The 25,013-nt window shown below is 43.0% G+C and overlaps 1 protein-coding gene across 37 annotated transcripts in view; it reads left to right on the top strand.

Moving 5' to 3' along the window:
• Positions 1–23,911, top strand: part of SIRT5 (sirtuin 5) — a 40,248-nt gene extending 16,337 nt beyond the window's left edge. For 8 of the 37 annotated variants that reach the window (XM_005554008.5, XM_065544394.2, XM_005554006.5 and 5 more), the window contains 7 exons: positions 3,022–3,247; positions 5,853–5,966; positions 6,645–6,732; positions 8,094–8,147; positions 10,187–10,310; positions 11,962–12,077; positions 21,553–23,911. In XM_005554008.5, the coding sequence (XP_005554065.3) occupies positions 3,022–3,247; positions 5,853–5,966; positions 6,645–6,732; positions 8,094–8,147; positions 10,187–10,310; positions 11,962–12,077; positions 21,553–21,628 (798 nt within the window). In that variant the 3' untranslated portion in view covers positions 21,629–23,911. Of the gene's footprint in view, positions 1–3,021; positions 3,248–5,112; positions 5,967–6,644; positions 6,733–8,093; positions 8,148–10,186; positions 10,350–11,961; positions 12,078–12,208; positions 12,764–21,552 lie in introns of those variants that run through there. The other 29 variants (XM_074038847.1, XM_065544401.2, XM_074038843.1 and 26 more) reach the window with 14 other exon arrangements.
• Positions 23,912–25,013: the final 1,102 nt, after the last annotated feature.

Below are 25,013 nucleotides of genomic sequence, written 5' to 3'. Positions count from 1 at the left end.
TTGGCTGAACAAAAGCAGTCATAAATAAGTACTGCAATACATGTCTTCCATGGTTAGTAGCTCATTTCTCATTGAACGCAGAGTTCATGAACCTGCCCCCTCCTTCTTCTCCTGAACATCTGAGCCTGGCAGATGTTTGGGTGCTCTGCCTCCTGCCTGCTGCCCTCTGGGTGAAGGGTGGGGGTCATCACCTTAAAGGTGAAGTGGAGGAAAAAGGAGAGCAGAGAACATTAGGGGCCAGGAAGAAAGAGGGGCCACAGGGCATTCCCTGGATTAGCAGCAGCAGAGGGTGGGAGGTCAGAAGGTGTGGGAGGAGCTTGGAGGAGGGGCGCTTAGTTGTGTCCAAAAAGGCTCAGAGTTTGTGGACAAAGCAAAGAAGTCGATAGAATGCATTTGACTCCAGTACCCTCCCAGGGACACCTGTGGACATGTTGCTGTGCCGCCTATAAACTGTTCCAGGCCGTGTGTTCTAGGTGGAGAGCAGGATCGGTGTGGGCCAACCCCTCATTTGGCAAAGACTGAGATTGCCACCAAGCAGAGGGGCCTTTACAGTAGAATGAAACGCACATGTGTTCAATGTAGGAAGCGTCTCCTTGATAGAGAAGCCATACTTCTTTTTAAAATTAATGTTATTGAGGCAGAATTTCCTTAGAATAAAATGCACCCACGTGCATTGTGTGTACAGGTTGATGAGTTTTGACAGGTGCATGCACCTGCATAACACCCCCACCTCCACTGTCAAGAAACAGAAATTTCAGTGATCGCTGAAAGTTCCCTGTGCCTTTCCCTGCCAGCTTCCGGCCCCAGACAACCCCTACTCGGCTCCTTTACCAGAAAGGAGGTTTGTTTCTCCCAGAATCATATTTAAAGTATATGTATTTTATCTATTCTGTTTATATATAATATACACTTTTTATATGTAGCCGTGTATGTGTTTAGCTGTGTGTGTAGTTGCATGTATGTGTGTAGCTGTGTATGTATGATGTGTGTATTTCTGTGTGTGTAGGTGTGTGTGGTTTTGTGTGTAGGTGTGTGTATGTAGATGTGTATAATTGTGTATGTTTAGTTGTGTGCATATTAACAGATACGTGTGGTTGTATATGTGTATATTTAGTTGTGTGTATGTTGTGTAATTGTATGTTGTGTGTGTGCAGTTGTGTGTATGTAGATGTGTGTAGCTGTGTATGTAGATGTGTGTGTATGTTTAGTTGTGTGTGTAGTTGTGTATGTAGTTGTGTGTATGTTTAGTTGTGTGTATAGTTGTGTATGTAGTTGTGTGTATGTTTAGTTGTGTGTATAGTTGTGTATGTAGTTGTGTGTATGTTTAGTTGTGTGTGTGTATAGTGTGTATGTAGATGTGTGTAGTTGCGTGTATATGTTTAGTTGTGTGTATGCAGTTGTGTGTATGTGTGTAGTGTGTGTATGTTTAGCTGTGTGTGTAGTGTGTGTGTGCAGTTGTGTATGTAGATGTGTGTAGTTTGTGTAGTAGTGTATGTGTGTTTAGCTGTGTGTGTACAGTTTATATGTAGATGTGTGTAGTTGTGTGTGTTTAGTTTGTGTGTGTAGTTGTGTGTGTGTATAGTTGTGTGGATGTAGATGTGTGTAGTTGTGTGTGTATCTTTAGTGTGTGTGTAGTTATATGTATGTAGTTGTGTGTATGTAGATGTATGTAGTCCTGTGTATGTCTAGTTGTATGTGTGTGCAGTTGTGTGTCAATGTGTGTAGTGTGTATGTCGAGTTGTGTGTGTGGTTGTGTGTATGTGTTTAGTTGTATATGTGTAGATGTGTATGGATGTAGATGTGTGTAGTCATGTGTATGTCTAGTTGTGTGTATGTGTGTGCAGTTGTGTGTGTGTCGACGTGTGTAGTGTGTATATATGTTGAGTTTGTGTGGTTGTGTGTATGTGTTTATTTGTATGTGTGTAGATGTACGTGGATGTAGATGTGTGTAGTCGTGTGTATGTCTAGTTGTGTGTATGTGTGTGCAGTTGTGTGTCGTGTGTAGTGTGTATGTATGTTGTGTGTGTGGTTGTGTGTATGTGTTTATTTGTATGTGTGTAGATGTGTGTGGATGTAGATGTGTGTAGTCGTGTGTATGTCTAGTTGTGTGTATGTGTGTGCAGTTGTGTGTCAATGTGTGTAGTGTGTATGTTGAGTTGTGTGTGGTTGTATGTGTTTATTTGTATGTGTGTAGATGTGTGTGGATGTAGATGTGTGTAGTCGTGTGTATGTCTAGTTATGTGTATGTGTGTGCAGTTGTGTGTGTGTCAGTGTGTAGTGTGTATGTATGTTGAGTTGTGTGTGTGGTTGTATGTGTTCAGTTGTATGTGTATAGATGTGTGTGGTTGTGTGTGTTGTATGTGTGTAGATGTGTGTGGATGTAGATGTGTATAGTCATGTGTATGTCTAGTTATATGTGTGTGTGTGCAGTTGTGTGTGTGTCGATGTGTATAGTGTGTATGTATGTTGAGTTGTGTGTATGTGTTAGTTGTATGTGTGTAGATGTGTGTGGATGTAGATGTGTGTAGTTGTATGTGTGTGTGTATAGCCATAGCTATAGTTATCAAAACTGAGTTTCTTAACCATGGTCATTAGACTTCAATGGGCATTTCGCATTTCATGTTTTCCCTGGGTGTAGGTCAAAATGAGATCCACTTCATATGTTTTAGGGCTCCATGAAAAAGGGGATTCGACCCAAAATACCTTCCTGCATATTATTTTACTTCATCTTCACAGCTTACTTGGGAGATAAATGGGACAGGTTGCATCGTCCCTGCTTTGTCACTAAGGAAATTGACTGATTTCTCCAAGACCCCTGGGCAGTCCCAGGATGGGGATGTAGGCTGGTACCCAGGCCCTGCCTGGCATCTGCCATGTTGTTTGAACCTAGTGCTGCCATCTCCAGCCTGCACCCTCCTGACGCTGCCTATCTCTGCCTTAGGGAGGAAGGGCCTGTGCCCCAGAGTTCAGCATCCTGGCTGCCCCTGCCTCCCTCACTCCCGCCTCCTCTCCCACCCCCAGGACCTGGCGACTCCCCTGGCCTTTGCCCACAACCCGTCCCGGGTGTGGGAGTTCTACCACTACCGGCGGGAGGTCATGGGGAGCAAGGAGCCCAACGCCGGGCACCGCGCCATAGCCGAGTGTGAGACCCGGCTGGGTAAGCAGGGCCGGCGAGTCGTGGTCATCACCCAGAACATCGATGAGTTGCACCGCAAGGCTGGCACCAAGAACCTTCTGGAGATCCATGGTGAGAGACCCCCAGCCTCACGTTCAGGGAACCAACTTTAAAACACCTGTCCTGCCATTTCAGCATCACCCCTGGTGCCTTCCCTCCCTCCCTGGTGGACACCTGTCCCGTTCCCATAGGATGCTGTGGCATTTCCTTTGGAGACATGTCAGTGCCCCGTGGCACCTGGGCAGCTCCCTTTAGCCATGGGAGGAGCCTCTGACCCATAGCATTATTTACTTAGCAGTTCCTGCATCCTCGCTGCTCAGTATGGTCTGAGAGCCAGCGACATTCGGCGTCCCCCAAGAACTTGTTAGAAATGCGGAATCTCAGGCCCCATAGGACCCACCGAATCAGAATCTGCATTTTCCCATGAGCCCAGGTGGCTGGTGTGCTACTGGAGGAACGCTGGGGTGCACAGCTGCATGACCCCTTCCTTTGTGGAGGGGCACGGTGCTGTGAGACAACGGCCTCAATGAGCCGAGGAACAGGAGGCCTGGCTCATTGGACAGCCAGGGCTTGAGCAGGATTGGGCAGGGGCAGACTGCAGCATCTTGGGGTCTCCTGTCACTCTCCCTTCATCCTGGTGGTCACTCCCCACTGAGGCTGCGCTTCCGCCCCACCCTGGAGCCTCAGAGAGCTGCCAGCTCAGTGCTGGACACCACCAAACCCACCAAGCCTGTGATGTCGGTGGAGTTTGTCTGGGGTCCCTCTGGGCTCCTTCCTCTGTCCTGGGTGACCCCTCACTCCTTCACTCTTGTCTTCTGGTTCCTCCCTTCTTTACTGTCACCACAAGTCTAATACATCCAGCTGTCCACAGTCATAATGGGCAAACTAGGGTTTCTCCCAAGGCCATTTGCATTTAAAGAGTCTGCATTCAGATTCAAGGAATGCATTTCGTATTTTTTAAGCATTTATTTCTCTTAATTTTATTCAATTAATTAATTTACTTTTTTTAGCAATGGGGGTTTCACTCTTGCCCAGGCTGGGGTACAGTAGCTCGATCATAGCTCATTGCAGGCTTGAACTCCTGGCCTTAAGGGATCCTCCCACCTCAGCCTCCAGAGTAGCTGGGACTACAAGCACATGCCACCATGCCCAGATAATTTTTTAAATTTTTGTAGAGACAGTGTCTCACCATGTTGTCCAGGCTGGTCTCGAACTCTTGGCCTCAAGCAATCCTCCTTCCTCAGCCTCCCAAAGTTTTGGGATTACAGGCGTGAGCCATTGCGCCAGCCAAGAATGCATTTCTAAGTGTAGCATTTCCAGAGGCAGTGCACCAGTGGGGATGTTTGTTTTTGCGTGTGGGTGGTAAAGCTGCCTGCTTTTACTTAGGTCACCCTGATAAGGAAAGCGAGGCATTACTCATTTCGACTCTGCCTCTCTTTTGTTTGCCAGGAACAGCCAGCCACCTATTAACTGAGCATCTTTTTGGTACCTACATCTACTGGGTCTGAGCCACTTTCCACGTGCCTCTGCTTATTTCCCTGCAATGTCAGAATGTGGCCTATGTCATCAGCATAAAACTGAGATGACAATGCCTAGTTACAGAATTGTTGTAAGGATTAAATAAGATCATATATGTGTGTTAGGACTTTTTTTAGTTTCAAATGATGAGAACTCTCTTCTAACTTAGGTTAAAAAAAATCAATGGCATCTTCAGTCTGATGAAGGGTGTTTTAAGATGCATCGTGTTTTTAATGTGGCATTTAGAATATAATCTGCCTAAACCATGATATACTATTTTATTATCCCTTAGAATTGTTATTTTATACTTAGAGAGCTTGTTAAAATGAGTATAATAAACTGGTCCAAATATTTCTCATTATCTAGCTCTTCTGAATTCTGAGTGTCTCAGAGCATGGATGTCTGTGTTTTCCATGCAGTTTCATGCTCTGTGCCTCAGGACATGGATGATGCGGCCTTTCCAGAGAGAATGCCCCTCTGTTAGAGCTGCGATTCTCGTGCAAGCTCCTGGCACACCTTCCGCAGGTTCGCTATTGGGCCTGACATACTCTTACCAAGAGGCCATCAGTGGAAAGGCTGTAGACAACAGCCAAAACCCGCTTTCCTTCCTGAAGCGGCCCTTGAATGGTTTGTTGGTGGAAGGATCCAGGGGCTGAATCTGCCTGGTCAGGCCACGGAGAATAACAACCAAGTCACCCCACTTTTCAGTGTTCTCCTTCAGCAAGTCTGTGCAAGCATGATGGTGATGTCACACTCACATCTGGCTAGTAGCAATTGCAGGACACATCTGAATTTCAGAGATGTGAAAATGGGGAAAAACGTCTATACTAAAACTGACAAAACCGAGGAGCCTGGGGGTGCAGCTTGTGTCATCTTTCCTCCTGGCCCCTGGCCCCCTCCTTCTCTCAGCTTTACTCACTCTTTGAGGTGGCCTCCCTTCTCCCTCTGCAATTGATCTGCCTCCACGTGCCAGGGGAGAGTGCCTCCGACAGCTCCAGGCTCTCCAGCTCAGCCACCTGCTCAGAAAATAAACCTCTGGGTGGGCTTGCTTGGTCCACATGCCCACCCTTCTGACCAAACATGACTGCAGAGGGATGGGCCCCACATGGGGGCTGTGTGGAGCATGTGGCCGAACTTGTATTTGGGATGTGACCCACAGCTCTATTGGCTCAGCACGCGAGAGAGCAGGGATGGTGGTCCCGAAGGAAGGACTCGGGGGCAGAACGGAGCAGCGCGTGTCCACCGTGGTTGAAAGTGCTCTGCATGGTACCAGGTGCCCAGTACCCATTTCATAAACTCTGGCCCCCTTCAGCTCAATAAGTAGTCATTAGTATTAACAATTACTTTTTTCACTTAGTAGTTGATTACTTATTTATTGAGGTGCTTTTGTATAAAAGATTGAAGCTTTCTGAAATCAAAGTTAAGATTTTGTAAACATATCCCATGCCGTTGAACCTTTATCAGTCATATCAATAAATCATGCCCTTAGATTTACGTTGAGCTCCCTCTACCCTATTGGCCACTTCTGCCCACTTGAACACCACTCCAAGGTCATCTGACGGCACGTTAGTCATGGAGTTAGTTATTTTTCCTCCAGATTATAAAGTCCTTGAGGGCATATGTTCTTGACTGGCTTAAGAGTACTACATGCCTCTGTTTCCCATGAAAGCTAGGGTAGGCCCATTTGCTAAAATGAAGTATGGCTCAGTGTGGCGGTGCACACCTATAGTCCCAGCTGCTCAGGAGGCAAAGGTAGGAGGATCGCTCGAGCCCAGGAGTTGGAAGCTGCAGTGAGCTATGATCGTACTACTATACTCCAGCCTGGGTAACTGGGTGAGACCAGAAAATGAAATGAAGTGTGGAAAGTGAAGTATCTTACACCCTTTCAGATGTGGAGATGATTGCTCTTGATTAGACTAAATTCTGGATTTCCTTCATATGTATTTTTCAGGTAGCTTATTTAAAACTCGATGTACCTCTTGTGGCGTTGTGGCTGAGAATTACAAGAGTCCAATTTGTCCAGCTTTATCAGGAAAAGGGTAATTATACCACACTACAGAATAAGTATATGTTGTTTTCTCCTTTAGGTCGGACATAAATGTGAGGAAATTGAACATTCATCAAAGATTCCCATTGATATGAGAAATAAGACTAAATACAAGGCTGGGTGCGGTGGCTCATGCCTGTAATCCCAGCACTTTGGGGTTACAAGGTGGGAAGATTGCTTGAGTTCAGGAGTTCAAGATCAGCCTGGGCAACATAGTGAGAAACCTGTCTCTACAAAAAAAAAAAAAAAAATTAGCTGGGTATGGTGGCACATGCCTGTAGTCCCAGCTACTAGAGAGGCTGAAGTGGGAGGGTTATTTGAACCTGGGAAGTCGAGGCTGCAGTGAGCTGAGATCATGCCACCGCACCACAGCCTGGGTGACAGGGAGACCCTGTCTCAAAAAAAAAAAAAAACAAATATAGCCTTGTGATAAAAGAAATATTTTGCTCACAACTTACAGTGTTAAGTGAAAACCACAGGGTCCTGAATTTATACACACATGAGTTTGTATAACTGCATATAGTTAAAAGACCAGAAGAAAATATAACAAAATATTAACAAGGAATATCAGGAGTGGAGGGATTATGGGTAATTTTTAATTTCTTCTTTATATCTTTCTGAATTTTCCTACATTTCTATGATGAACAAGTACTGTTATTACAATGAGGGAAACATTTGAGGGTAGACACAATATTGAGGAAAATTCCATTTCAAAACAGTATTAATTATATAAGGAATGTATAATGTCATTGCAGAGGATACAAATGATGATGATGTATAAAGGTAAACATGAAGTTCCCTCTTAGCACACCCAGCTACTCCAGCCCTCCCTACACACGAATTCTCTCACTGGCAGTACAACCACTGGTGATTTTTTTTTTTTTTTTTTTTTTTTTCTGAGACAGAGTCTTGCTCTGTTTCCCAGGCTGGAGTACAGTGGCACAATCACACCTTACTGCAGCCTCCAACTCCTGGGCTCAAGCAATCCTCCTGCCTTAGCCTCCCAAGTAGCTAGGACTATAGGCACACACCACACTGAGCTAATTTTTGTATTTCTAGTAGAAATGCAGTCTCACTATATTGCCCAGGCTGGTCTTGATCTTCTGGCCTCAAGCAGTCCACCCACTCTGGCCTCACCAAATGCTGGGATTATAGGCATGAGCCACTATGCCCAGTACCACTGGTAATTAATGGCCTGGGGTCCTTCCTTCTAATGCCCTTCCAAGTGAGCATGTATTAATTAGGAGTTTTACACCACATACTACCAGGCAAATATACAAACTGAGTTATGTTGTTTCTTTATTTTTTATTATGCCAATAACAATCTTTCTTTTCTAATATTATTTGCTTCAGTGCTCCAGAACCTGGAACTCAAGATGCCAGCATCCCAGTTGAGAAACTTCCCCGGTGGGTAAAAAGCTCTGATTTGTACCAGTGTTCCTGGTTACAAAAAAAATAGACATCAAAATCTAAACATGTATTTGGCAAGATGCCTCTTAAATCAAATGCACAAATGTGAAAACTAGCCTTGACCTCTAAGACCAAAAGTGAAAGGACAAAGGATGAACCAAAGTAGGATGAAAAAAATGATTTCTTTCCAACCCCTTTTTGCTTTGTGTTCTGGCGGGATCATTTCAGGTCGGGAAAGTTTCTGAAGCTGTTGTGTGACAGGTGGTTACCCAGTGTACAGAAAGCATATGGGCTGACCTATAACTGGTCAAATAACATCACTGGCATTATTAATCCATGGTTAAGGAGGCAATGAATAAGGAGGCAATGAAAGGACGTGAATAGGAGAGGTTACAGGACCCAACAGAATGTTCATAGATTTAAAAAAAAAAAAAAAAAAAGGAAGATTTTGATGCCAATTTTTCAAAACCAGACATTAAAACAGCACTTCTATAATCTGTAATTGGATCAGAGGTTTTTTTGTTGCGGGTTTTTTTGTTTTTTTGGTTTTTTTTTGAGATGGAATCTCACTCTGATGTCCAGGCTGGAGTGCAGTGGCGCGATCTTGGCTCACTGTAACCTCCGCCTTCTGGATTCAAATGATTCTCTTGCCTCAGCCTCCCGAGTAGCTGGGATTACAGGCGCCCGCCAGCATGCCCGGCTATTTTTTGTGTTTTTAGTAGAGACGAGGTTTTGCCATGTTGGCCAGGCTGGTCTTGAGCTCTTGACCTCAGGTGATCCACCCACCTCGGCCTCCCAACATGCTGGGATTACAGGCATGAGCCACCGCACCTGGCTGGATTAGAGTGTTTTTAAGGTAAAATAAAACAGCACTTCTAAAAGTGTTTCATAGAACATTAATTTAATATTACGTTGAGAGGCATTACTTGATAAAAACATGTTAGGCACTCAAATTACAGAAATGTTAGACTAAACAAAGTTAAAATATGTTTGCTCTACTGCAGGACTTTTCAGAGCATTTATTCCACATTGCTGCCTTCTAAAAAGTGGTTATAAAATGTATGTTAATGCTTTACTGACTTATTTAACCACAGAACCTTTTAAATTTTCCTTATGAGGGTTTTAATTGCTAAATATTAAAGTTTTCTTCTGAAGGAATAGGGAGACCTGGAGGACTTCTATGATGCAGGAGATTACGATGATGAAAATGGTGTTTGAGGGATGATTTTAGGAGGTGTATAGAAGGTGACCCTGAGGTAGGAGGGAGTGAAAGAAAGAGATTTTTAGTAATGGATACAGGAAAGCTGACTACATACGGGGCCAGAGAGACGTGAACCTGAGAGCACATGAAAGGTCATCGATGAAATTAGGGGATGCTTGGGGTGGGAGGCAAACCTGAGTCCAGTATGACTCCCAGGTCTGGGTGGCTGTGAGCACAAGTGTGAGCATAATGAAGGAACCGGGAAAGCTTAGCTGAAACAATCTGTCAGCACATCAAGTACACAGAGACAAGATAAAAAACAAGGACAGTTCGGCAGGGCGCGGTGGCTCACGCCTGTCATCCCAGCACTTTGGGAGGCTGAGGCAGGCATATCATGAGGTCAGGAGTTCGAGACCAGCCTGGCCAATATAGTGAAACCCCATCTCTACTAAAAATACAAAAATTAGCCGGGTGTGGTCGCATACGCCTGTAGTCCCAGCTACTCGGTAGGCTGAGGCAGGAGAATGGCGTGAACCCGGGAGGCGGAGCTTGCAGTGAGCCGAGACCACGCCACTGCACTCCAGCCTGGGCTGCTAACAGAGCGAGACTCCGTCTCAAAAAAAATAAATTAAAAAAAAAAAAAAAAAAAAGGACCGTTACACCTGATGCTTCACATGCAAGGCAACTTTATATAGGCTGGGAGGAGAGTGTAGGGAATAAGAGGCATCAGAGGTGAACCATCTGGACGTACTGGGTTTGGGGTAGCCCCTGGCCGCCCTCCGATCCAGCTGGGCAGACTTTGCTCGGGGTTGGCTCAAGGATCCCATTCTTCCAGGTGTGAAGAGGCAGGCTGCGGAGGCTTGCTGCGCCCTCACGTCGTGTGGTTTGGAGAAAACCTGGATCCTGCCATTCTGGAGGAGGTTGACAAAGAGCTCGGCCGCTGTGATTTATGTCTAGTGGTGGGTCACGGCTTTCCCTGACCCCAAGACAGGACTGGAGTTAGTTATTTTTTGCTTCCCCCTCTTCCCTTTTCCGTCCTCGCTCCCTTGCTTCTTTCCTTCCCGCCTTCTCTCCCCCCTCCCCTTCTTCCTTTCCTTAAAATGTATGTTGAGAGGTCTTTGTGGCATCCTATAGAAAAACTGAGAAACAATGAATAAGAATTTATATTAAAATAGGAAACCATGCATGTCTTGGACATCTCAAAGCCTTCTCCCCCAGCCCCACCAAAAAAAAAAAACATACTATTGGTTTTTAAAATAATACGTGCTTATGATTAAATTTAATTGAGAACATGCAAAAATTATCACATTATAAAGAGGAAATTAGAAATCGCCCATAGTTCTGCTAATCAGAAATAGTTACCATTAGCAGTTTAGTATATTTTCTTCTAGACCAGGAGTGAGCAAACAGCAGCCTTTGGGCCAAATTGGGCGTGCTACCTGTTTTTGTAAATAAAGTTTTATTGGAACTCAGCCGCACTCATTCTTCCACACACTATGACTACTTTCAAACTACAGTGGCAGAGTTGAGTACTTGTGACAGAGACTGAATGGCTGCAAAGCCTGAAAAATTTACTCTATGGTCCTTTTCAGAATAAGTTTGCCCACCTCTGGTCTAAACCTTTTCTTATGCAGATGTACACATATTAATTAAAATTCAAAACTGACTTCATGACATATGTTCTGTTTTGAAACTACTTTATTCACGCAGCAGTTCACTTAGCATATTCCATGTCAGTACATCTAAATCAATATCATCTTTCAGTTGACTGTATGGTGTTTTATATGGATAGGGAATGATATATTTAGCTAATTCTCTACTGTAAGACATTTGGGCTATTTCAAATTTTGATATTTTAATCAATGATATCGTACATATCCTTAGATAGAAATCTTACCATGCTCTTCAAATGATTTCCTTAAGACACATTTCCTAAAAGTGGGATTAATTGGACAGATTGTATGCATATTTCAAATTTTTCTGGACACATCTTTAAAAGCAGAGGCACTTTCTTGTGGTGCATATTCATTCAGCCAGTATTTAAAGAATGCTTTCCAATGTCGAGTATAGTATCACTGTTGATGATGGATTGTTAAATGAGAAAAGCTGGTTTACAAACCAGTCATGCTCTTCCCATCCCTGCAAAGAATGTTTATAAGCAAATATTTATGAGAGAAAACCTAAGAGGACATACATGAAAATGTTAACAGTGGTTATCTTGGGGTAAGATTATTGATGATATCTATTTTTTTTCTTCGTATTTTCTACCTTTAACAAAAAGAAAATATGTTTTAAAAAGTTATGGATCATTTGCTTAACTTTAAAGCAGAAACAAAACCAGAACTACCCCCAAAACATGTTGAGTCACTTCTAAGTCACTCTTTTGTTAACTCTCCTTTTCATGTCACATATTCTTGTCGATTCTAGTGATTGATCAAAGGACAGCTCTTCACTTTCCCTCATCCCTTGGACACCCTGTTTTATCCCATCCTGTTTGGCTTTTCTCACACCTGCAACCACAGACCTATCTGAGTTTGTGTAAGGTTTTCTGAAAAAATGTTCCTTCTTGTCGTGTGGCCGTTTGTCCATCTCCATGTGCTTGCCTTGTAGGTGGGCACTTCCTCTGTGGTGTACCCAGCCGCCATGTTTGCCCCCCAGGTGGCTGCCAGGGGCGTGCCAGTGGCAGAATTTAATACGGAGACCACCCCAGCTACGAACAGATTCAGGTACTGGGATACCCTGATGGGAGAGGGCGATGTGGGAGGCAGGTGCAGACATGGTCATCTAAACATAGTTGACCTACTCCTCTAATTTTTAAAAAAGACACAGGGTTTGTGTTTTTTTGTTTGATCTGCAGTTGCTTTTATGGAAGAACAAAATCATTCACTGTAGACTAAGGTAGGGTAGCTCTGTCATTGTACACGACATTTGCCATGGGACTTTTGTTTGTTCACATTTTGAAAGCTCTTCTTTGATTCCTTAGGCTTTGCTTTCCCTTACATTTTTAAGCTAGACTCAGTGATGGCCTTTAGTTGTAGGTTACCCAGATGCTCCGCAAGTAAGCCTGGGAGACGCCCTTGCAGAACCTCATCACCTGCCGTTCTCACTGGGAGGCCACCTGGCAGATTCCCCTTTGGTCTAATCGCCAAGGTTATCTGTATCTGTGGCCATGTTATGACACTGATCCTGCTTCCCAAGTTTAGGTGGGAAGTGTAGATTGTCATAGTATGCATTTTTAGTCTTATTCCTGGGTCTGTTTTATGTCTTCACCCTTCTGTCTTTTTTCTCACTCCAACTTTTTTTTGCCTTTACTTCTTATTCTTGTCCATCTAGTTAATTCCTTTTGAATAAGTTAGACTATAAATAAGTAGTAAATGAATATAAATGAATAAAATAGAAAACTTCATTGAAACATCTTGTCATTACTTTAATCAGCAGTTTCCAACCTTGGCTGCATATTTTAAAAATACTGATGCCTGGGGGCCACTTCATGAAATTTCAGTGTCATTGCTCTGAGTTGCAGCCCAGACATCATTTGATAAGCTTCCTAGGTGATTCCAGTGTGCAGCCAGGATAGGAACCACTCTTCAAAGTCTCTGCTGGGATTTAAAAAAAAAAAAGGAAAAAAGAAAAGGGGCCACAGACACTTAAGTAGGCCCCTCCTCAGGTGAGTGAACTGGCTCTGGGCCTCTTCTTTTCCATGTGTCTTTTTGATCAGCTATAGCCTGTGTTCTTGATCCATAGTTCTTCATTTGTGTGTGAGTAGTAGGAACTAAGAAGATAGCCTAAAAAAAATTGCCTCCTATGCTAAACTTATACTTTGAAAACTACAGAACATTGTTGAAAGAAATAAAGAAGGCCTAAATGAATGGAAACATATCCAATGTTCATGGATTGGACAACTTAATATGATTAAGATGGCAATGCTCCCCAAATTGATCTAAGGGCTCAATCAACTCAGTCCTTATCAAAATCACAACTGGCTTTTTACAGCAATTAATTGAAAAGATTACTCTAAAATTCATATGAAAATGCAAGTGACCCAAAATAGCCAAAACAAAATGAAAAATGAAGTTGGAGAACTCATACTTCCCAATTTCAAAACTTACTATATATTAGCTGGGCATGGTGGCACATGCCTGTAATCCTAGCTACTTGGGAGGCTGAGGCAGGAGAATCAGTTGAACCCTGGAGGTGGAGGTTGTGGTGAGCCGAGATTGCGCCACTGCACTCCAGCCTGGGCAACAAGAGCAAAACTCCATCAAAAGAAAAAAAAAAAAACCTTACTACAAACTTGGAGTAATCAAGATAGTGCGGCACTGGCATAGGATAGATATATAGAATCAGTGGAGTAGAATTGAGAGTCCAGTAAAAAACAAAACAGAACAATAACACAAAACCTCACATTCATGGTCAGTTGATTTTTGAGAAGAGTGGCAAGACAATTTGATGAAATACAGTCTTTTTCAAGAAATAGTGCTGGATATCCACACGCAAAAGAATGAGCTTGGAGCCCTCTGTCACACCATACACAAAAAATAACCCAAGATGGATCATAGACCTAAATGTAAGAACTAAAAGTATAACATGTCAAAAGAAAATGTAGGAGTAAATCTTTGTAACCTTGGGTTAGTGAAAGCTTTCTTAGATATGACACCAAAAATGCAAGTAACATAAGAAAAAAGGGTAAATTGGACTTTATCAAAATTTAAAACTTTTATACTCCAATGGGTACCGTCGATTAAGTAAAAAGACAACCCATAGAATGGGAGAAAATATTTGTAAGTCTAATATTTGATATTTGATAAGGGATTTGTATCCAGGATATATAAAGAACTCTTACAACTATAAATAATAAAAAGACAATCCAATTAAAAACCAGGTCAAAATATTTGAAACGACATTTCTCCAAATATATACACATGGCCAATAAGCATACTGAAATGATGTTCAATATCATAAAACCACAATGAAATATCACTTCATAGTTACAAGCGTGGCTATAATTTTTAAGATAAAGGAAAATCACAAGTGTTGGTGAAGAAACTTGAACCCTTATACATGGCTGATGGGAATGTACAATGGGGCAGTCATTTTGGAAAACAATGTGGCAGTTAAATATAGAGTTACTATGTGATCTAGCAAATCTACTCCTTGGTATATAGTCCTAGAAATGAAATCATACATCTACACAAAAATTTGTACACAAATGTTCATAGCAACTTGTTCATGGAAAAAGTGGAAACAACCCAAACGTCCATCGACTGAAGGATGAATAAATAAAATTTGGTATGTTTGTACAATGCATTATATTTTAGCCATAAGAAGAATGAGGTATCCATATATGCTACTACATGGATGACCCTTGAAAACGTTATGCTAAGTGAAAGAAGCTAGTCATAGAAGACCACATATGGTATGACTTCATTTATATGAAATATCCAGAATAGGCAGATCAATAGAGAGAAGGTAGATGAGTGGTTGTTTTGGCTGGGAGTAGGGAGGAATGGGGAGTGAGTGCTAATGAGAACAAGTTTCTTCGAGGTTGTTAAAAATGCTTTAAAGTCTATTGTGGTGATGGTCATATAATTCTGTGAATACACTAAAATACACTGAATTATATATTTGAAATAGGTGGAGTGTATGTGAATCAAACCTCAATAAAGCTGTTATATAAAAAATTAAATTATCTTCTAACTTATCTCCTGAAAAATGCACATTAGGCCTCCCTCTGATTTGTGTTGTGGCACCTATGGGTAGCAGCTGGGCCACTTAGCATGACTAAGAGTAGTAATACCAGAGCTAGGTAGCTCAAGCCTCCTGTCTGTTTGAAAGACCATCAGAAAACTCAAAGAGTGGGACAGGATGAACTTTGTGAAGCAGGACATGAGCTATGTCCCCAGTTTGGTTCTTCTAATATGGTTTCTTTTCAGTCATTTGATCTCTGTCTCATCTCTAATTATTATAAAGAATTAAAACAAATCACCATTGTAGAAAAGCAAGAAAATGCAGATAGAGAAAAAGAAGAAAATAAAACTGGAGTATTTCCACAACCCAGGTTTAAAGCTGGCCGCCATCTCCCGTGCCATGGACTGACCAGCAGGGGCCCAGCATCCCTTGCATATGGTGGCTGTGTTTTCATGTGAAAGAAACTGAACTTGGTGGTTTTTCCTGCCAGTTCAGAAGAGATTCTTGTCATGTAATATATATCATTGCACAAGTCAAGCCTCCTAAAACCACAGGCCTGTTTCAGCTGCTACTTCAGCCAAAATTCTTCAGCTTCATATTGTCTTGAAAACCTATGATTGTCTCTGACAAACAGGCTACTTGCTAGTTAGAAATTCTTATCAATTTGACAAGCTCCTTATCAACCAGACTGATCACAGGAACTGTCATCTGATCAATGAAGGAGTAACTGATCAATGAAGCCAGCAATGCTTTTTTCTTGGCATCATGAAAGCAGACATTTAGAAGAGATGCTCGTGATAGTCATCTCTTCCTACTCAATTTTTCAAAGGCACAAACCAACCCTGGAGCAACTAAGAGGACTGTTTAAACACAGAGCTTAACAATGGCAGAATTTTATATCTCATGCTTAACAGATTTTGGTTGAACTTTACCCTAGGTCAGAGGTCAGCAAACTACTGCCTGTGGGCCAAATTTGCCCACCACCTGTATCTGTAAATAAGGTTTCATTGGAACACAGCTGTGGCCCTATATTTGTATATTGTGTGTGGCTGCTTTTGCACTAGGATGACAGAGGTGAATAGTGATAGCAGAGACTGGCTGGTCTGCAAAGCCTAAAATCTGTCCTGTGTGGCCCTTTACAGAAAAAGTTTTCTAACCCCTGCTCTAGGTTAATGAGAAAAAAAAATGGAATAATGTTCCCTGCTACTTTTAACCTGATTTTCTTTGTTACCTAAATAGGCAGCTAGAATGCTGCCTATATTTTGATAAGGATTTGGATCTCACAAAACACCTTAGGCCTTGCACAATTTGTTCAGATTCTTTGCCCCAGTTCTAATCCAGAGACAAAGGCATAGAATTCTCCTCCCACAGGAATGTATTTATATTTTCAAGGTGTTAATTAGTTCCAGTTTTGGTTTTGTCATTTTCCCCATGCCCGATGCTTGTATCGGATGATTTCTGATAAACCCTGACTATCCCAGTAAACCCTAGGCATTTTTGAATTTAAACCTCAGTGTTTTGACTGTTAACCCCAGGGGGGCCCTATCTTGTTGGGATTTGTACATTCACTGAGGCAAAAATGGGACTGTCGCTGCAGGGAGCTGGTACGCAGGGCCTTCAAAGCACCTTCTGGCCACCGTGCCCTGCAGCCACTATGTTGTGCCCTGTTGATCTTTGAATTTCTCTAAACATTGGAATTTAATCAAAGTCCACAAATATTTATAAGTATCCACTATGTACCAGACACTGTTCTAAGTGCTTAGGATGGGATATAGCAGTAAACAAAACAAAAATCTCCCAAGGGAAGATTATATTCTAGTGGCGGAGGCAGACAGGTAAGCAGTGAACATAAGGTGCACATTCTACAGCATGTGAGCAGGTGCTAAGAGACCGCACAAAGCAAAGATGGAGTTGTATGTGAGGGGGTTGGGCTGACAGGTTGCAGGATCCAGTTGGGTAGACCACAAACCTCATTAAGAAGAGATTTGAGCAAACACTTCAAGGAGGTGAAGGAGGCAGCCAAAGAGGTGATCTGGGATAAGACCTTTCCAGACAGTGGGACCACCTGGAGCAGAGGCCCCTCAGTGTGGCTGGAGTGGAGTGAGGAAGAAGTCCCAGGAGAGGCGAGCAGTAAAGTAATGGAGTTGGGGGCCCTGGGGAGGGAAGATGCCCAGGCTATCTGCTGGTGGAGTTTAGAAGTCTAAGGAATTGTTAGGGAAGAGAGCTTTATAGATTGTTGTGGTTATATAGTTACCTATCTAGGGTGTGAAGAGGTCACTGCTTTGAAGTGATCGTTGACCGTGTGTGTTAGGGAGGTCTAGCGCTCTCCCTGGCTGTGCTGTCAAGGGCGAGTAGGGAAGCCCTCCTAGTCTATGCAGTCAGGGCTTAGTTGGTCTGTTCATTCAAAAAGCCACTGAAAACAAGACTATTAGAAAAGGGCACATACATACTTTAAACATTTTGATTTAAAGCATAAATGTACCTTCATTTCCTTTTTCTTTTCTTTTTTTTTTTGTTTTTGAGACAGTCTTGCTCTGTTGCCCAGGTTGGAGTGCATTGGCACAATCTCGGCTTACTGGAATCTGTGGCTCCCGGGCTCAAGCAATCCTCCCACCTAAGCCTCCCGAGTAGCTGGGATTACAGGCGTGCACCACCACACCTGGCTAATTTTTGTATTTTTAGTAGAGATGGGATTTCACCATGTTGGACAGACAGGTCTCAAACTCCTGGCCTCAAGTGATCCATCTGCCTTGGCCTCCCGAAGTGCTGGGATTAGAGGCGTGAGCCACCGCACTTGGCCTGCTTTTTTTTTTTGGAATAGAGCTAAAGGCCTTTTGTTTTGAGTAGGGATCTGCTGATTGGAGCTCACCTTTCTTACATAAATCGTATCCATAATCTTCCTCGTGTTCCCCAAATATCCCTGAAGATATTAATGACTCCAGCCCTTATTCTATTAAAAAAAAAAACAAAAACAAAAAAACAGACAACCAGGAAAATCAGATCCCAAGGCCCCCCACCTAGACTTCCTGAATCAGAATTTCCAGGGGGATGCCTGTTTATGTAGCTAGCAAATGACCCAGGTGATTCTTATCAAGAAACCTTGGCAAACACTGGATTACAACTTCTGTTTTTTGATATTTGTCTGTTTTGTTTTGTTTTTTTCTTTTAAAGGAGAGCAAGAACTTAGGAAAAGAAACACGTGAAGCTGTCTTCCCCCGTCTTTTACACCTACACCTAATTTAACAGAATTATATTTAGTGACTCAGTATGTCTTTCCCAAGCATTCAGCTAGTTTTCCTAGAAATAACTCTCTTTTAACAGCTCTATTTTTGCAGTTTATTACATAATTTTAAATTCAGCGAGATGATTACGTTAACCAATAAAAGTGGCATGAGCAGATGTGGAACTAACACTGTAGTCTTGGTTGTCCTGCAACTGGTGGGGGCAGGCAAAGTGCACAGATGTGCTAGAAAAGAGGCTTTCAAACAATGTTCATGTATGCCTTTCACATTTTACAAGTTGACATCTAAGGATTTTTTAATCAAAAATATTACAGTTGGAGATGTCATTCCAAGTGCATTGGAAACACTGACTATTTATTTATTTATTTATTTTTATTTATTTATTTTTGAGACAGAGTCTGGCTCTGTTGCCCAGGCTGGACTGCAGTGGCACGATCTCAACTCACTGCAACCTCTGCCTCCCTGGTTCAAGCAATTCTCCTGCCTCAGCCTCCTGAGTAGCTAGGACCATAGGCGTGCGCCACCACACCCGGCTAATTTTTTGTATTTTTTTAGTAGAGATGGGTTTTCACCACGTTGCCCAGGCTGGTCTAAAACTACTGACATCAGGCAATCTGCCTAGCTCGACCTCCCAAAAGTGCTGGGATTACAGGCATGAGCCACTGCGCGTGGCCAAAACACTGACATTTTAAAATAAAAGCTACCATATCATGGTTTTAAATGTATGCAGTCCAATCTGAATGTTATAACTATCTGGTACACACCACCATCCATTTACAAAATAAATATACAGCCCTTCCTTAACAATTGGAAATTTCACATTTTTTCTTTTCTCTTTGAACTTGTATTTCCATTCTATCACTACTACAGAATTTATACTAACGTAATATGTGTTTATGCATGAAAATCTTTTACTGGCCAGGTGCAGTGGCTCATGCCTGTAATCCCAGCCCTTTGGGAGGCTGAGGCGGGAGGATCACTTGAGGCCAGGAGTTCGGGACCAGCCTGGCCAACATGGCAAAACCCCATCTCTACTAAAAATACAAAAATTAGCCAGGTGTGGTGGTCCACAACTGTAATCCCAGCTACTCGGGAGGCTGAGTGGGAGAATCCCTAAAGCCTGGGAGGCAGAAGTTGCAGTGAGCCGAGATCGTGCCACTGCACTCCAGCGTGGATGACAGAGTGAGACTCTGTGTTTAAAAAAAAAAAAAAAAAAAAAAGAAAAGAAAATATTTTACTGACTATCCTATTATACTTCTACAGCAAAATATCATATGAATTATTTACTTTTTTCAAATTCCTTAAAATGTTAAAAAATGTTTTACTAAAAAACTTCTAGATAGAATTATCACTATAGTAATCTGCAGTGCATAATTGTAAAAACAAAAACTATATATAAGTTTAGATTAATAATTCTAAACAAGTAAAATTTTTTTGGAAATTCTTTTTTTTTTTTTTTTTTTTTGAGATGGAGTTTTACTCTTGATGCCCAGGCTGGAGTGCAGGGGTGCAGTCTCAGCTCACTGCAACCTCCACCTCCTGGATTCAAGCGATTCTTCTGCCTCAGCCTCCCAAGTAGCTGGGATCACAGGTGCCTGCCACGACACCCAGCTCATTTTTGTATTTCTAGTAGAGACAGGGTTTCACCATGTTGGCCAGGCTGGTCTCAAACTCCTGACCTCAAGTGATTTGCCCACCTCAGCCTCCCCAAGTGCTGGGGTTATAGGCATGAGCCACCGCACCCGGCCTGGAAATACATCCTTAATAGATGAATGGGACATAAACTTTGAATTGGTCCATGTATCTACGGCTGAGTGTTACATATTGTTGGAAGGAGACAGTTCCTCCTGTTCTAGCCCAATCCTCCTGTACTCACCATAAACCAACCAGTATTCTGTCCAGATCAGGTTTATTGATTTAATGCCATGAGGGAGACCAGACCCCAGCAGAACTGAGAAGTGTGTTTCCCAACAAGGGAAAGGTAGAGTTATTAAAGCAATTGGTGGGAGGGTGGAGTTTAAGTGAAATTTAAATGAAGTAGTTTTTGATAGACTCAAGCAACTAGCAGGGCTGTACAGTGTAAAGAGGTCAACATCATGTCTGGCTGGTGAAGTAGGCCAGGGTCCCACTTCCCCAGAAACTGTAATACAAAGTTTAGATCAATGTGGAATGTTGTGTCCAGAAATACCTTATCTGGAGCTCTGCACCCGGTTTGGAAATCCAGGCCGCTTCTCAGTATCAGAGTGACTTAGATCCTCAAGGCTAGAGGAATATTTCATTCTTTACTGCTATAATTTCAAATAGCAAAGTTTCCAATAGTTTATAATATTAAGGAACAAAATCCAAAAGCAGTAGTCACTCAAATAATGGAATTAAGACACTTCGCAGCTTACCCTTGGGGAAAATAGATAGTTTCCTGTGAACTTTGCAGCTGGCTTTACCTGTGTCTTTTATTCCGATCCAAAGAATCGCTGGGCAGATTTTGACCAGCCAAGCTACATTTTACTTTTTCAATGTCAGTTGTAATCCTCAGTGTTTGTTTGTTATAGATGTAAGTACTGAAAGACCTGGGCCACCTAAACTCTGGGCACAAGGGAATTTTTTTTTTAAGAGATGGGGGCTCCCTCTGTCACCCAGGCTGGAGTCTGTACAGTGGTATAATCATAGCTTCAAACTCCTGGCTCAAATAATCTGCCTGTAGTCCCAGCTACTGGGGAGGCTGAGGCAGGAGAATGGTGTGAACCTAGGAGGCGGAGCTTGCAGTGAGTCGAGATCGCGCCACTGTACTCCAGCCTGGGCGACAGAGCAAGACTCCGTCTCAAAAAAAAAAAAAAAAAAAAAAGTATGTATATAAAATACATACATAACACATATATGTATATTTTATACTTAAAATTTCAATGAGTTTGGCAGTATAGTCCCAAAATACACTTTACTTGCACAGGTTCTCAGGATTTGAAAAGAACAAACAAAATACACTTTGTAATCATGTCTCTTACGCCTTGAAATAAACTACTTCTTTATGGCACATAAATTCTAGACATTTGCTTCTCAAAATTCCCATAGTCACAGAGGCCAGCCCATAGTGAAGTGTTGGAACTAGAGTTGTTAGAAACTAGATGAAAGAAGTGGGCATACGAATTAATACCATATTAATGAGAATTTGGGTTTTACTTTGGGTATTACTTAAGAAATAAGTGCTTGCTGAAGTAGGGCATTCATTTAGCTAACCCGTAGTTCATAACTGCTGTATTTGCTGCTTCTTTTTCAGGTTTCATTTCCAGGGACCCTGTGGAACGACTCTTCCTGAAGCCCTTGCCCGTCATGAAAATGAAACTGTTTCTTAAGTGTCCTGGGGAAGAAAGAAATTAGAGTATATCTAAGAACTAGGCCACATGCAGAGGAGAAATGGTCTTACGGGTGGTGAGCTGAATATTGAACAATCTAAAAATAGCCTCTGATTCCCTAGCTAGAATCCAACCTGTTGATAAGCGATGGGGGCGTAGAAGTAGCAAAGAGCACCCACATTCAAAAGTCACAGAACTGTAAAGTTAATGCGTATTATTTGGTCTGAACTGAAACGTAAGATATCTTGGATGTGTATGGTTGGTTATTGGGAGGGAAAAATTTTGTAAATTAGATTGTCTTAAAAAAATATAGTTATCCTGATCATATTTTTGTTATTTGGGCAAGGTAGAAGTTGAGGGGTAAAAACCCTACTATTTAATTCTGATTTTTGCACAAGTTTTAGTGGAAAATAAAATCACACTCTATAGTAGGTAATTTATTATATAAAGATGTTACCCCAGGATATGGCTTTATGGGGGACTTTTTTTTTTTTTGAGACAGAGTTTCACTCTTGTTGCCCAGGCTGGAGTGCAATGGGGCGATCTCAGCTCACTGCAACCTCCATCTCCCGGGTTCAAGAGACTCTCCTGCCTCAGCCTGCTGAGTAGCTGGGATTACAGGCGTGCACCACCACGCCCGGCTAATTTTGTATTTTTAGTAGAGATGGGGTTCCTCCATGTTGGTCCGGCTGGTCTTGAACTCCCAACCTCAGGTGATCCGCCCGCCTCGGCCTCCCAAAATGCTGGGATTACAGGCATGAACCACCGCGCCAGGCTTACTGGGGGCTTTTTAACCTTATTTGGCTACATTACCTCAGTGAACAAGAGGCAGCTCACAACAGGAACTCATGCAAAGAAGGAAGAGAATAGTACCAACAAGGTAGAACATCACGATGAGAAGAAAGAACGATGCAAATATGTGAACCCCCAGGATAAACACAGCTGCCTAAAATTTAGCTCTGGCTCCCTTAGAAGGGGGAAGAGTCAACAGTGGACTGTTTCTCATCGTCACAAATGCAGAAGCATATGGTTCCTGTGGGACCTGCCAACCGTTCCCAGACACTGAACTCTGTTGGGAGTTTTTTCCATGGGACTTTAAAAACTGATGCCCTTATGTTGGGCCAGACCTCTGTTAACTTCAGTAGGGATGGCACCAGGTTCAAGGGGCCAAAGAAGAGACCTGGAGCCAGTGAAGGAAACATAGGGTATATTTGGGGAACTTTACAGGGTGGTCCAGTGGCAGCGGGCTGGACAGAACTGCAACCACTTATAAAAAGCATGCAGTTTATATAGCACTTTCACTCAGCACCCTCCCCGCAGCAACCTCCAATGGCAAACCTCATTTCTTAAGTTATTGCTGTCAGATGCATCTGCCATACAGGGTCATTCTCAGGCAATGCTTAAGTTATTTCCGTCAGGTACATTTTCCATACACTTTACTACCTTGGAGTAAAGTAGCAAGAATACAGCTTTTTCCCTAACCTTTACCAGCTAACTCAGTGCTTAGGGGCCTTGGAATGCCTGCTGCCCAACAAGTGTCAGAGGCCTGACTGGGAGGCATGGCCATTATCAACAGTGTATGAAGGTCATACATGACAGGGTCCCTTGGATCCAGTGGGCTCCCTGAAGTGATTACATACTTGGACCACATCACCTCAGCCCCTTGCAAAATTGCATTTAATGTTACACCCTTGGCTTTTGTAGAAACAGGCAACAAGATATTGTCATATAAAACTTTGTACTGCATTACAAGGCATAACCTTTAATAAATCCCAATGGTACTTTTTGTGGGGAAGAGGGATGCTCATAGCCTATGGGGTGGCTGGAGAACTAGTCAGGGACCCTGAGGGCTCGATTTACACTTTACATGGGTGGGCCAAGGAGTTTACACTGAGGGCACTGGTAATACCTGTAATAGTCTTATAGTACTTATAAAGCAGTTTTGCACATAAAATACCGTCATGCGCTTATAAGAAGTTTGTTCCTGGGCTGCTCCAAGTTAACTGTATTCATTTTCCTAGTGTTAGCACAGTATCTCAGGGAGTCTGATTATATTTTTGATTTGTAATCTATCTTAGACTAAGGCCTACAGATTTCAAACTGTTCTTTGCAATTCCTCTCATAATGAACCTCTGGTTCGGCAGCTTTTTTTGTTGTTGTTGTTCTTAAGTTTTACCATTTTTGTTCCTATTTGGTTTTGTTGTTTTTAAATTGGGAACTGCTTCTAAAACAGAAGACATGAAAGGAGAATTAAAAACACAATATATGTGTGAGATAGAATTATCCAACTTAGCATTTATTAAACATCTGCCATATGATAGACATTAGAAATAAAATGACTAGCAAGACCTGGTCCTTCCCCTCGGGAGTTCACAGAACGGCTGGAGCAACTGTCATACAAACTGTTACGCAGCGCAGAAACTACATAGACATTTGTGCGGGTTCAGACCACAGCAGATAGAGATGGGCAGAGTGGGATGGGGTAGGGGGTAAGGTGCTTGAAGTTTGCCTGGGTGGGAATTTTTGAAGTATGAAAAGGACTTCTGCCTGGGGGATTGCAGCAGTAGAGGGAAGAGCACGGTCGGTACAATTGCATTGCAGGTGTGAAACGGCTTGATTTGTTCAAAGAATGATGGATCATTTAGTATTGTATAATGGATGGGAGGAGAGAAACACGGCGATCACAAAGGGCCATGTTTGCCAAGAAATAAAATATACTTGGAAAAAAAGAGTACGTATGTGTATATACGACAAAACTCGGGTGCATTCTGTAGGGACCGGCGAAGCCATTCCTTCAGGAGATTTGCTCAGCATTGCCACGGGCCAGCTGCTGCTCCAGGCCGTGGGTTAGGAACCAGGAAGGGCATCGCTCCCACAGGGCCCACATCCTAACGGGCCTCGCCGCGGCTAAGGGGCTGGGCAGGCCGAGGGCGCCGGGCTGTGCAAATTTCTTTAGAGCCGAGGTCTGTGGCCAGCGTCTTCGTCCGTCACAGGAGGGCTGACTGGCCACGGCGGCCATCTGCTAGAGCGCATTTCTTCCCATGAAACGCCATCTCCTCCGAAGTGCGGAGCGAACGCAGCCAAATCTACAAACACTGATAAGCTGGATCCACCTGACGGAACCCAGGGCCAAAAAACTGCGGCGAGCAGCGCCTCGGACCCGCTATTACCGGTTTTCTAAGCACTGGACAGCGTGAGCCGTGCCAGCCCTGTCTCGCCATCCCAGCCGAGGAGGGCAGCGCGATGGCTCTTCCCTGCCTTGAAACCAGCCCCACTGCCAGCCGCTCTCGCCCGCAGAGCATTTTCCGTGGCGTCCAACCGACCCTACGGCGGCCTTGGCGAGCCATGTGGAAGAAACACACCCACTGCCCATAGGCCACGCCCT

This window comes from Macaca fascicularis, chromosome 4 (genome assembly GCF_037993035.2).
Source record: "Macaca fascicularis isolate 582-1 chromosome 4, T2T-MFA8v1.1".
Taxonomy (NCBI): Eukaryota; Metazoa; Chordata; class Mammalia; order Primates; family Cercopithecidae; genus Macaca; species Macaca fascicularis.
Note: the sequence above shows the minus strand (reverse complement) of the source record. Positions and strands in the feature narration are given on the sequence as shown.